Source organism: Sciurus carolinensis, chromosome 5 (assembly GCF_902686445.1).
Source record: "Sciurus carolinensis chromosome 5, mSciCar1.2, whole genome shotgun sequence".
NCBI lineage: Eukaryota > Metazoa > Chordata > Mammalia > Rodentia > Sciuridae > Sciurus > Sciurus carolinensis.
The window spans coordinates 141,739,738-141,754,326 of record NC_062217.1 but is presented as its reverse complement, the minus strand read 5'-3'; the positions used below and the strand labels follow the sequence as shown (position 1 = coordinate 141,754,326).

At 41.5% G+C, this 14,589-nt stretch overlaps 1 protein-coding gene across 3 annotated transcripts in view; it reads right to left on the bottom strand.

Moving 5' to 3' along the window:
* Plce1 (phospholipase C epsilon 1) overlaps positions 1-14,589 on the bottom strand; it is a 280,344-nt gene that overhangs the window by 112,135 nt on the left and 153,620 nt on the right. For all 3 annotated transcript variants that reach the window (XM_047553007.1, XM_047553006.1, XM_047553008.1), the window contains exon 4: positions 11,685-12,001. In XM_047553007.1, coding sequence (XP_047408963.1) covers positions 11,685-12,001 — 317 coding nt within the window. The remainder of the gene's footprint in view (positions 1-11,684; positions 12,002-14,589) is intronic.

The following is a 14,589-nucleotide window of genomic DNA, read 5'->3' as shown; positions in this document are numbered from 1 at the left end:
TTTCCTTCTACATATTCTAAAGTTCCCCCATTATTCTCTCATTCCCCACTCCCCACCCCCATTATATATCATTCTCCACTTATCATGGAATACATTTGGCCTTTGGTTTTTTGGGCTTGGCTTATTTCACTTAGCATGATATTCTCCAATTCCATTTATTTATTTGCAAATACCATATTATTATTCTTCTTTATGGTTGAATAGTATTCCATTGTGTATATATACCAGTTTCTTTTTCCATTCATCTGTTGAAGGGCATCTAGGTTGGTTCCACAATCTAGCTATTTATTGTGAACTGAGCTGCTATAAACATTGATGTGGCTGTGTTACTGTAGTTTGCCGATTTTAGGTCCTTTGGGTATAAACCGAGGAGTGGGATAACTGGGTCAAAAGGTGGGTCCATTCCAAGTTTTCTTAGGATTCTCCATACTGCTTTCTAGAGTGGCTACACCAATTTGCAACTCCACCAGCAATGTAAAAGTGTGCCTTTTTCCCCACATCCATGCCAACATCTATTATTGTTTGTGTTCTTGATAAAATCTATTCTAACTGGAGTAAGATGAAATCTTAGAGTTGTTTTAATTTGCACTTCTCTAATTACTAGAGATGCTGAACACTTTTTCATATATTTTCATATTTTTTAATTGACAGTGTGTCTTCTTCTGTGAAGTGTCTGTCCAGTTCCTTGGCCCATTTATTGACTGGGTTCTTTGTATTTTTGTTGTAAAGTTTTGTAAGTTCTTTATAAATTTTGGAGATAAGTGCTCTATCTGAAGTATTCTATGACAGTATTTCTTTTGCAACTAGATATAGTATTATAGGTATAGCAATGTAACAAAGAATTTGGGCTTCCAGGTCAGGAAAAGCCTAAGTTTCCTCTTGGCTTAGCTACTTTATGGCTATTTCATATTGGGCAAATTATGAAGCCTTTCTAAATCTTGGTTTCCTTATTTGCAAAATAAATCAGTGGGTCCCACCTTTCAAAGGGAAATGTGATTAGGAATTGCAAAGCGTCTGTCACAATGCCCAGAGTGAGGCACAGAATCAACTGCAGTTTTGTTATTTCTCCATCATCATCTATAAATCTATGCAAGAAAAATGACCACCTTCAAGTAGTTGTCAAATTAACCATTTTTTCTTTCCTTTTGATAGGATAACTTCACTTGCATATTTATCACATGTCTTGGTTTTAGGAAGGTTTTCATGAGTATCTCAAGTTGTGGTAGAGATGAAATGTAGAGACATTTGTTGGGTGATTATAGGATTAAGGAGATTCACTTCTAGCTTAAAATATTTGCAAAGAGGGGATTGATGAGCAGTCCCTAGTGATGTGCCATAAGGCTGTCTATCAATTCCCATTTGGTTTGACATTTTTACCAACAATTTGAATAGACATGAGATATATTTATCAAACCTGAATATGAAAAAAAATGGAAGTGATAGCTTATTCAACACATAGCTGAATTAAAATTCAAAATTATTTTGATAGGCTTCAGTGTCCCAAGATTAAAATTTAGCAGACTTAAATTTATTTATAGGGAGGAAGATTTCAGTTTGTCTTGCAAATGAATTTCTAAAATCCTCATCATATTGAAGTTCTTGAAATAGAAGAAAGTCTGTCTGAAAGTTTTTAGCAAAATCTGGGTAAGAAGCAGCAAGGGAGAGAGGGATGCCTGCATTTGGTGAGTGACATGAGCACAGGGCCTTATCTCCCAAACCTCCACAATGTCGCTTTAAAATCGTGCCTGAGAAAGCCTGCCTGCCCTCCAAAGCCCTGGTACCTTTGGGCGTCCTCAAGGGGCTGAGCCTGTGTGACTTCTCTCTTCAACTCTCCTGGTTTGCACAGTCTTTGTCTCTCATTCAGCACTAATCACATTTTACCATTTATCGAGAACCTATCCTGTGCTTAGCGATTTTATGTTCATTATCTTAAGTGCCCCAATAACCATGTGAAGTTGATAAAATTAGCCAATTTTATAGATGAAGAACTATGAAGCTGAAGACAGTTTATATCATTTATTCACCCTGGGTCCCACAGTGAGAAAGTGACCGAAGCTGGACTCTTAACCAGATATCACAAAAGAACCACCCTCTTCCCACTAACTCACAGTGCTTCTCTACCATCTCCATACAGTTTTTTTAAAAATAATTTTTTAGTTGTCAATGAGCCTTTCTTTTATTTATTTATATGCGGTGCTGAGAATTGAACCCAGTGCCTCACACATGCTAGGCAAGCACTCTACCACTGAGCTACAATCCCAACCCCTCTCATGCAATTTTAATACATAATTGATAATACCAATTAGCACTATTCATTAATTAAATATTTATTGAGCATCTGTGATATAACTGGCACGATGCAAGGAACCAGACATATAGCCATGAACAAATTAGAAAAATTTCTAGTCTAAGGAGATAGGGGGAAAAAAAGGCAAGTCAATGGGTTCCTGGCTTTTGAACTAAGATATGATCAAGAGAAGGCAGCACTGTGGTACGACCTGGGGAAGAAGGTCTTAGGCAGAGGGAACAGAGGTGGTGTGGAGAAAACTAGCTCTGTACAGGGAACAGAATGAAGATCTCTGGAACAGAACCAGAGAAATGGGCGGGCAGCATGGGTGGGTGAAGTAGGTGGGAGCAAATATGCAAGGTCTTGAGCCACCAGGGATGCTCAGCAAGGGGGTGACTCTCATGTTGATAAGAGACCACTCTGGCTGCAGGTGGAGAATGGAGTACAGCAAATGCCTGTGGAAAGCAGAACAGGAGCCCAGGCAATGGCGGCTGGCTTTCAGGTGGTGGCAGGTGAAATGTCAAAGATTGATCCAACTCAGGATGCGTCATCAGATTAATGAGACTTTCTGATGGTTTAGATGTTGGGCGTTTAAGAAAAGAGGAAATCAAGGATGACCCCTAGGTTGTTGACCTGAGCATCTGGGAAGACATGAAGATTTTGGCTAAGGTGGGGAGGATGGCTGAGTTGGGTGAACAGGGAAGATACTGGGTGGTATGTCAACTGGGGAGGTTCTATTCTGGCCACGTTCAAGATGTCTTTTAGACATTATTAGAACGTAACTTTGTGAAGGCAGTGGCTTTGTCTGTCTTCTTCTGTTCTGTACCATAGTGCACATTTAGTACTTAAGCATTTGGTATATAAGTTGTTAATGAAAAAAAAAATCAGGGTAAGTACTGAGAAGGAAACTGGATTTACGCATGTTTACACCTTTTGGGTGATGCAGACCCTTGGCACACAAAGTAAATGCATTGTGCATTTGTTCTTATGTGCACAGTAAAGATCGCTCAGACAAAGGTTTCTAAAAGAACTGAATTAAACATCCTTACAGGGTTAGCTATCGCAGTCCTGGAAAGAGGCTCCAAGACCCCAGTATCTGACTCAAGTTTACCTGGTCTTCCCCATGGTGTTCAGGGTCATTTAAGTGATCTGATGGCCCAAGACATAGCCTTGGGGCGCTGTTGCACTGTTTCTCTGACTCAAGGTTAGTACTTCTGATAATAACAATAATGATGATAGTAGTAACAAGAATAATGCTCACATATGTCAAAATGCTTGTCTGTTTGCCAATTTCTACTGGATCTATTCTTATTTCAACCAGTCTCAGGATTGAAATGTTAACTTGATGTGTGCTTTAAACAGAATAAAATGTGCCCCAATAAATCCTCCCCATTTCAAGAACCAGTCTCATAATTTCAAGGTGGTGCTACATTTTCAATATCAGGAAGGGATTGGAAAAGGAAGTCAACAGTATTATGCACATTGAATTCATAAAGAATTCAGGACTCTGGTGCTGTGAAGAAAATGGTTTCATTCAGGGTAAGAGCCAAGTTCAGGCAGAAGGCTCCTTCAGTTCTTGATTCAATAGCAACAAGCAGTTGAATCTGGAAGTCAGAACACTTGACTGAATCCTCACTTGGAAACCATAGATAATTTATTTTGTCTTTCTGTGTCTCAATTTTTTATCCATAAAGTGGTGTGATTGGTGGTTATCATCGTAGCAAAATTATAATGGAATTTGTTATCATTGGTTATTCTGAAAATGCAATTATTTCAGTTTTTTTTTTTTTTTTCCTTTTTTTTGTGTGAATAACCTTGAACCCTCACTGTGCCTTTGGTCTCTGCCAAGTTCTTTAAATTTGTCATGTCTCTGTCTACTCCTATGAAGTGTCTGAGGTAGGCACTATTATTACTCTCATTTAAAGACGAGGGATTAGGAAGCTGGCTCCAAGTTAGACGGCTGAGATGGGGGATTAGAACCCAGGCAGCTTGACTCCAGAGCTGTACCCTGCGTGGCGAAGGGCCACGGTGCCTCTCTTATTTCTCACCTGCCATTTGCTGAGTGTTAATGTAAGGGAGGGGAGTCTAGGGGTGCCGAGTGCCAAGAACCATGAAACATGATTTGCTGTCAATCGGCTCTAGCATAGACAGACCACCTTCAACTAAGCTTGCTCTCTGAAAGTTTCACTGCAAGGCTGAGCCTCTGTAGAGTAACTGCATGCTGTATTTTATTTTACTTTTTATTTTATATCTTTATTTTATTTTTATGTGGTGCTTAGGATCGAACCCAGGGCCTCACATATGCTAGGCGAGCACTCTACCACTGAGCCACAATCCCAGTCCTGTATTTTCTTTTTTTTTTTTGCCATGGGGAACAGGGTTTTGCTATGTTGCCCAGGCTGGTCTCAAACTCTTGGACTCAAGAGATGCTCCTGCCTCAGTCTCCTCAGTGCTGGGACTACAGGCACATGTCCCCACTCCTGGCCAAAACTACTCTATTTTGTGGGGTAGAAATTTCTGGAGTGAAATGTCTGTTAATCCAGGCATGGGCAGTGAAATGGTCTAGGGAAAGAATACAACAACTGCTCTCAGAGGTGCACCTCTGGGGAGACATGCTTTTGTCAAGGAGAAATGAGGTCTTCCAGGGCGAGCTGAGATTTCCCTTCCCTGGAGTCTTTTCAGCGCTTTACCCCATGAGCTCTCGCTGGAGGAAGAAAGTCTGAACAGCTGCCCTAACAGACGATTTGCTTGGCTGTCTGCTTTTATAAAAAGGGGCGAAAGTTTTGATAGGAAGCTCTTCTTAACGCAGTTGAATATACAAATTCAAAACTAATATTTTTTTCCAAAACATTTCAAGTGAGGGAACATATTTGGACATGAGGACACTGCCCCTGTCCAGACCACTATCATATGCTCTGTTTTCTGCCTTCTGTGCGGAAATGGTCTTTCCTGAGCAATGACCAGGCAGACTTCTAGACGCTGGAACGTGCCAAAGTGGTCGTCATCGCTTAGGAAGCATATACGGGATTCTGGCGGGAAGGATTCAGTTCAAATGGCTTTTCTCTGGCCAGATGGTTTACTTATTCCTACTATTCTTTCCCAGGGAGCTAAGCTGCACCCTGGCATTCTTTATAGATGGAGTGGCCTTTAAACTGCTGAACCAACATCTGGTAAAACCTAGCAGATGGCAGGAACAAGCAACAAGCGAGCATGGCTTTGGGCTGCTGCATCTGTGAGGCTGGCGGAAGCAGCTTGATGAATGTTCCTGCCAACCGCCTGTAATGGGAGTGGGGAATGCCTTGCAGGACCCAGAGCCACAGGCCCGCAGAGGTTTCTGGGGTTCCCATGTTGTTCTGGGCATCAATCTCGGGCTCATGACTTGCCCTTACACCAGCTGGTCTGCAAAAGGAGCCTAGGTAAATGGCCTTGCCAAGAACCCCTTAACAAACAAAAACTGTCCTCTCAAAGCACAGGAAAAAGTGAACTTGCTAATGGCCTCTTAAAGCTGAAAACGAGCCCTCAGCTAGAGATATCACCTGACTGTATCTTAGAAGATGACCTGTCAGAGGTGTAGGTCATGACAGGTGATGGGACCAAAGACTCGTTTTGGTGACAGATCCTAAGAACCAGCTATAGATGCGGACAATGTAAAGTTCCCAAAAATCCTAATAGGGTTAAGACACCACAAGGGAAGAGGTCCTGTGAAGGAGGCACGAGGCTTGAAGACTGGGAAGTTGGAAGTGTGGCCCCAGGATCCTCTCCTCTCCCTCCACGTGCCACTATGGTGTTTTCTGAGAAAAAGAGGCTAGCAAGTGAGGGGGTGAACTTCAGTCTCTAGTTGCCTCTTATCTCTTCTCAGCTGCCTGTGAGCTCTTTGGTAAAGAAGATACAGGAAAAAATAAATGCCTCTTTGTTTCTTTTAGAAAAGATAAATGGCTGGGGAATTTATTGTAAGAGATTTTTTTTTTTTTTTAAACTAAGATCAAAAGGAGGGCAGGCTAGAGGTAGAGGCTGGAGAGAGGAAGCAAAAGGAGGGGGGAAAGAACAAGATGATTTGAGACTGTCAAAGCAAGAGACTTCATGGGTGGGCAGAAAAGAGGTTGCTCATCCAGAGAGAACACCGGCTCCTTGGAGCCTCAGGTCAAGAATACAGCTAGAGACACGGGTCCAGACTGAGAGGGTGCAGGAAGACCTGTCTCCCAGACCAAACAACCCAGGACTGGGGTCTGCTCGCAGTGCAGTCTTGACTCCCACCTGCTTGGGAACAGCCCCCTCCCCTGAGTCTCTGTTTATTTTCAAGGAGAAAGAGAGACCACCTGTAAGAAGCATCTCTAATGCACGCCACGTTCTTGGGGGGCAGGAGAAGGGGGACAGGGAGAAACACTGCTTCCACATCACAATCCAAATTGATTTTTAATGGTTTATTTTCTGGCCTTCCTTAATGTCAGCTAAACCTTTCCAATTATTTCAAGGTCATACCTTGACCTGCATTTCAGCCATATTTTCCTAAGAACACACATTCTGCAACCTGCCCCAAAGGCATCAAGAATTCTCTTCCCTTCCCCTCCAGTTAAGTCGTTGTGTGAAGAGGTGGTGGAATACGGGAGACTCCCAGCTCAGGATCACGTTCTGCTGAAAAGCAGGAACAAGCTACCTCCCTAAGCCACCAGTCTTGCTTATGACAAAAACTGGTTGTCTTCCTGTGCACAGTGTCCCCCTTCCTCTTGATCTTCCCGGGTACCCCTCCCACCTCTCAGGACTCAGCCCCAGACGCCAGCGTCAGCAGGAGTTCTGATCGCACACCTCTGAGCCTCAGCTGCACTGTCTGTGCCACTCACAACTGCACCTACTTTCTGCCTTTTTTGGTAGCTATTTGTGTCTGCGCCTGGTAGCTCCTGGCAGCCGCAGACTGTTATTTACTTTCCTGAGAGAACATCCACCACGTTGCTCTGCTTCTAAAAAGCGCAGAGTAAAAGGGAGCAGAACAGCAGGAGGCACGGACAAAGGCACACCGTCTCCCCCGCGTGACCAGCACTCCAGCACTGGGGTTGATCCTTTCTTTAACATTCCAAGGACTAGACATTTTCCTTCCCTTTGAAGAAAGTGCATTTATTTTGTTTATCTGACCGTGACAGAACCAGGTATGGGCCGATGATGTTATCAAGTTCCACTAAATATGGCTAATTTCTTAATTTTAAAAAATATGTTTCACACTCCATTGAGAAAATAGAGAAGGTTAGTGCACAGTAGGTGCTCAATAAATACGTCTTGCTTGAGCAAATAAATGAATGAGGGAGGGATGGCAGAAGTCTAGGTAGTAGGAAATTGAATAGAAATAGAAACAAAGAGAAGTAGAACATGATAGAATGCACAGGGGGTTTAGGAAAAAGTAGAAAGAGAACAAGGGAAAGGATACTAGTCTAGATAAACTCTACGTCTGCAATTCTAGTTGTATTACAAACATAAGCTTGATCATTTAACAAGTAGAGAGACTGTTGGGTAAAAAAAGACAGACTGTAGTAGATGAATCTGGATTTTGATAACCACACAGCTACGTGTGACCTTGGACAAGTAACTCAACCTCTCTGAGCTCATTACTTTCTTTTAAAACTTTTTATTTATTTTTAAAAAAATATTTTTAGTTGGAAATGGACATAATTCCTTTCTTTTATTTGTTTTTATGTGGTACTAAGGATCAAACCCAGTGCCTCAAATATGCTAGGCAAGCACACTACCGCTGAGCTATGACTTTTTATTTGGAAGTAATTTTAGATTTACAGAAAATCTGCAAAACTAGCACACACGAGCACACAAAGAGTTCCTGTATACACTCTGCCCAGTTTCTTTTAATGTTAACATTCATCACAATTATGATACAAATATGAAAATCAGGAAATTAACATTGATACAGTAATACTTGCTAAACTACAGCCTTATGAAGGTATTACCAGTTTTTCCATTCATATCTTCTTTATAGTCCAGGATCCATTAGGATTCTACAACACATCTGGAAGTCATGTCTCCTTTTCTCCTCTGGTTTTGACAGTTCCTTGGTTTTTTTTCTCACCTTTTATGACCTTGACACTTTTTAAAGAGTTGAATGACACTTTTTATAGAGTTGAATGTCCCTCCATTTGGGGTTTCCTGATGCTTTCTCATGATTAGGTTAAGGTTTGCACTTGTAACTGGAATGTCATAGAGATGGTGTCTCACCCCTCTTAGGGCATCCTATCAGGGGGCTCAGATGATTATCACTGGTGTGTTGACTTTGACTCCTTGTTTGAGTTGGTATCTGTGGCTGGTTATCTCTGTGGTACCCTTTTCCCTTTTGTAATTAGTAAGTATCTGGTGGAGAGGTGCGTTGAGACTAGCAAATATTATCTTTCCTCACATTCACTTTCACCCAATAATTTTAGTTCATCAGTAGTTCTTGCCTGCAATAATTGTTACTGTCATCTTCTAAGGATGATTTCCTATTTCCCCCTTCGTCCTCCATTTATTAATTGGCATTCTTATCTCAACATAAGACCTGTGCCTCCTGCCACTCACCACAGTGATTTGATATTTATTTACATCAGTAGGTACTCAGAACTATTTATTTTACTCTATGGATCAGAATCCAACACTATTACTATTTATTCGTTGTCTAAACCTCACTTTGTTTATCTATAAGACAAAGATAAAGATAAAGCCAACTGTCACAGGATGAAATGAGATTAGTCATGTATAACTAATTAGAACAAATGAAAACATTTTTTAAAAAAGAATAATTAAATAACAAAATCAATATACTTCTCATGGTTAAAAAAAAAAAAAAGAAATGAGATTAGAAAATGTAAAAATGCCCAGTCTAGAGAAAGCATCTACTAAACAGACGCATCTCCTCACCTTTCCTTTCTTTTAAGTGTGGAAAGCCATGCTAATTTGGAGGCAAGACCATTCTAAATAGGTCAAAATCTGAATTTAAAAATTTTATTTTAATGTGATGCAGCTTTTTCTACCTTAAGGTAGAAAAGGATTTTTTCTTTTTAAAATTGATGTTATAATTATACATAATAGTGGGATTCATTATGCCGTATTCGTACATCCGTGCATATAAGATAATTTGATCAATCTCAATCCCTAGTACTTTCCCTTTCCTCCTCCCTCCCCTCATGAGTTTGCCCTGCTCTTACTAATCTCCCTTATATTATTGTCATTGCTATCTTAATTATATATATGTATATATATATATATATACATACATATAAATACACACATACACATACACACACTAGAATTTAGCTATCTCAGTATTGTCTTGTGGAGGTCATTTGGGATTGGCTTATGACGACTTAAGACTGATTTTTCATCAGTATCCCCATAATTTGTATGAAAATAGATCCTTGAGAATACTTGAAAACAGTCTGTTCTCTTAAGTAGTTTAAGTGTTTTCCCAGAAATCTTGTTTACGTTCCGAAGTTGCTTAGCTAAACTATTTTCAGAGATAGTCCAAAGCATGCCTTAACCCAGCTGTGGCTCAGATCATCACCAGCTCTGAATTAGTGATATCACTGATTCATCTTTGATTCCCAAGGTTGTGTAGTGAGTGGAAGAAAGCCAAGTTTAATTTAAAATTAGATTTTAAAAGTTCTGGCAATTTGCTTTTAAGTTCAGGTCAAATTGGGGAAAAAAAAAAAAAAGGACAAGAATAGGGTCCTAAAGTTGTGAGAGCGAGTAGATCTGGAAGTTTAAAATAATTCACGAAATACAGAAAAATGCACTAGTAAAATCGCTCCGTTTACAGGAACTTTCATTTTCCACTCCTTTTTTATCGGTAAGGAAAATTGAGAACATCAGGAGATTCATTTTAAAAAGCGGCTCTAGGGCACTGTGGTTTGCTGGCGTGCTGTGCGCTCCCAGAGGTTCTGTCTGGAGCAGGGTGGAGTGGGGCCTGATGCAGGTGAGGGGCAGGGTCCTAATGGTGGTTCAAAACCCAGGCACCGGGGCCTGATTATCAGGGCTTGAAACTCACAACTGCCATCCCCACCTGTGTAACCCTAAGCAAAGGACTGTCTCTCACACCTCAGTTTCCCCAGTGGTACTGTGGGGCTTACGACAACGCCCGTCTCCCAGGGTTGCTGGGAGGGGCTGTAAGTGGTGCATGTGAAGTGGTTGGCATTACAGTGCTAGATGGGTACTAGCTGCTCCTAGGGAGAATAGGTCTCCTTTTGAGGAATGCTGTCTAGACATGGATCTACTAGGACTCAGTCTCTAACACTTTCTGCATCCCCTGGGCCTTATCATGGTCACTGACATTTACCACCAGGGTCTTCACTGCAAGCTCCGGAGGCTGTAAAATGAGCTACAAAGTAACAAAGATTGATGGATCCTAATTAGAATAAGTTATCCTCCATGTGTGTATAATATGTCAAAATACACTCCACTGTCATGTAGATCTAAAAAGAACAACAAAAAAGGCTGATGGATCCTCTGTCAATTCATGATACCTATGATCCAGATGGGGTTGTCCTTGCAGCATTAGGTAGAATTTACTAACTGACCAAAGTAAGATGCTACCCTGTCTGTGGAGTTTCATCAACCAACAACCAATAACCCCCAGATTAAAATTCTGTGATTTAGTATTCAAGGCAAAGCACATTATGTTTAAAACAAATTATAGAACAGAACACTCTGGCTATGGGTACCCTATGGAGAGAAAGGGTCCTGTAAGCCTCCACATGTAGTATGCCTAGCCTTGAGAATACAAGGAGACCCACTTCTCCTTCCTGTCCCTCCTCCTTGCTCCAGGGCCACAGGGACACCAGCCATCTGCTCTTCCCTCTCTGTGAATCCCTACATCCCATACAGATGCTCTGTCTCAAATGTTCCCAGGCTCCTGTCCCACCTGTCCTCTTCAGAACTGGCTGCTGGCTTGATCTCAGAGGTTGTGGAGTGACTTTTGGGGGCTCAGAATGTTCATGAAATGCAGAGAGAGGAGTGGGGCCAACTGCCCATGGTTACCCACATGTGGAACCCCAGTCATATTGCTATTTATGTTTCTGCTGAGGGGTCTTAACATTGGGAGAGGGGGTGGGCCAGACAGATGTGGCCAGGGATCCTGTTGTTGAAAATCAAAATCAAGACACCAGTCTTAAAGCCTCCAGTGGGAATGGACAGAGTGGGACCTAGGGGGTGAAAATCTGGTTGTCCAAAGGGAGAAGAATTGGTGCATTCAACAGTGACAGGGAATGGAGATGTCAATCAGACCTGAGCGCAGGCAGCGCAGCGAAAGGAGAAAGATAGTGTGGTCATCTCACTGCCTGGAAAGACGCAGCCACCATGGAAGTGGTGGGAGGCAGGGAGACAAACCTCAGAGAAGAAATACACATAAGAACATCCCAGAGTGACTCCTTACCTCATTGAATCTCATCACGAGGTCCTCGAGGGCATTGTGCTCTCCATTCTGAGAGGTGAGAATCGATGCTGAGATGGATGCTTTGAGGCAAGGCAGAGACCTCTGGCATTCTGGCGTGCCCAAGTCCCGGGTTAAGAAGCAAAGGTAGTCTACCGGCAGGACCTTTCGGTAAATATTCTGCTCCTGCTCTGTCAGGATGCTGGCGACTTCCTCTGGGAATTGGATGAGGGGCTGCAGATCAATCAGCTCCTTGCTGATCCCAGCTGAACTTGAAGGGAAGGTGTTGGAATTGGCCATAGAGGTGCCTGGTTGGCGTTCTGAAATAAAGCGACAGAAGTCACGGTTACACCAGGGATGGTATCCCTGACAACAGGTACTTGCTTGAGAGCCATTCGAAGCCTTGCAGGTTTCTTAGCCAAATCCTGATGGCCAAACAGCTCTACACTATCTCACTTATCTGGAGATCTTTCTGATATCTGACCTGCCATCCTCCCATCCCCAAAATGTGGGGATAGGGCTTAGTTTTCCATTTTTAGAAGTGCCATTAATCGAGCATACTATTCTCCAACCCGTTCATTGTAACACTCTGTGGAATACCATTTGCTTCTTTATCTTCCTTTGCTAAGTGAAAAGAAGGGAAGGTGGGTGAAGGCACAGTTGGTGAAAATGGAAATGGAAGGAAGGTCATATATGTAATGTGCGTATTTCAAGTAAGCATGTAGGAGACCTGGGGATCCTCCGCACACGAGGTTTAAAAACTTCGTGGTATATTCTGCCAACTCTATACCTTCCGAAATTTTGGTTTCACTGAGGTCCATTTGGGAGTTTGCAAGAGGAGGACTACTTACAAAGGTAAGGAAGGAATGGGTAATAAAATGTGTCTACATAAATCAGTCTTATTCCCTGGTCTGTAACTGGTAGGGAGTTGGCAGAAGGAAGCAAAAGAGAATGTGGCAGATGCATTAGTTAGAAGTACCAAAGGCAGGAATTCTTAGGCTCAAAATGATTCCGTTAGTCATACATGCTTTTTATTTTGACACTATGCCAGTCTGCCTCTTTATTTCCTACCTGTATCACATTCACTTATTCACTAATTCATCTACTTAGCCATTTATCCATTTATTCATTCAACAAACTTTGAAAAATCTGAGATGAGCCCTAGAGCAGAGTTTCCCCAAGTATGATCTTCAGAAGACTGGTACTTGGAGGAAAATCCTTTTTGTGGCCTTGTAAGTCACACATTCATGTCACACATCTCTTCCTGGGGACACACAAGGCACAGTGGTGCCCTGTCATAGGCTGATGGACCTTGCAATAAAGAACTCATTTACAGCAGCTTAACCCAGTGTTCTCATGTCACTCTTCATACAGTGACTGACATCATTCTGTGTGATCAGTGTCCTTGAGACCTCTTCGGGAAAATAACTGCCCTGGAGTCCAAACTATCCTCCTCCAAACAGAGCAAGTCTTTCTTTCCCGCGGACTCTCCTGGGGGTCTCCTGCACACGTTATTTGCCCCAAATCTTTCTTACCATCCCTTCCTTTTCTTATAAAACCCTCATTTTCCCCTTGCTAAAATAAAGTCCATCTGTCTTCTGATGCACTGCTATTGGCCTGTCATCAGAATTGGATTCTGGGCAATAGTGATGTCCATAGAAGAACTTCCTTGACCTTCAGATCTCCTCAGTATTCCAGGATTCTTTTTCTCTCTCCATTGCAGAAACCTTTGGAAATATCACTCCAATGTCTGTCTGTCTGCTTCTCTGAATTACTGAACTCATTATTCCTGAGTTTGTCCTTCTTCTTCCTCCAATTTCCAAAGCAAAGCAAACAACATGTTGACAAGACACCTGTGCTGATGTTCTGGGCTCTGATGTTTTTCCCTCAACTCATCTTCTCCTAAGCAGCCTCACTGCCTTTGAAGTTCTGCACAGGAAGTTCTTGATGGTATTTGCTACTTGATTAAGTAAGCTGCTCCCCATTTTGAGGAATGCTTTCAGTCGAGTTGCAAAAAACCAAAGACGAAAAACAAAACAAAACCAAAAAAAGAAGAGAACGCTTTAAAGTTTGAGTGGCATTGCTCTCCACTGATGCAAAGTTGGACTTGTAAACATATTTCAGGCAAAACTTGCTGTTTTGTCTTCCCTATAAATTTTGTAGTGTACAAATAAACATTCACTTTGTGAAAAGCAAGCAAGTGAATAAGAATTTATTCTAAGCATTTTGTCCTTATTTTGGACCAAACTACCCAAAATCTACTGCAGCAAAAAGTGGGAACTACCAAAGTATATTGAATTTTCTCAAGCTCAGATTCCAAAAATGTAAAATAAGGCAAATGCCCCAATCCAGCCAACTTGGCCTCATTCTCCAATTTTTGAATAGTTTAGAAAGTGACTAGTTTTCCTGAAAATTGCATCAGAATGTGGACTGATGACAGAGGCAGATTGCAGTTTTGGGATATTTGATAATTTATGTACAATGGAATTATTCACATATAGGAACTCTTCTCAGAAGTAACCAGCTCTGAGACACCATTTCAAAATATAGTACTTTACAGAAGAAATAAAAATAACTCCCAAATCTTATGAAACAAGTCACTTACTTATCTAATACATTAGAGAAGAGAGAATGTAATAAAATATATAATATTAAGATGATATATTGCAAGTGGCAATATATCTTGAGACATGAATCACATGCTGTTACAATGAATGATGAATCCAGTGACTGGTGAGTGACAGTAATAAAGGCGAGCTTAAAAAAACTGAATAAAAGAAGAAAAAGGAGCCTGGTCAGTGTAACCCTAATAAATCCAGTGACCCCACATATCTCAGAATAAGCAAGACAGTTAAAAAGGAAACACAAATTAAAGCTAGAAGCCTCGAAACACAGGCAGGCCTTTAAT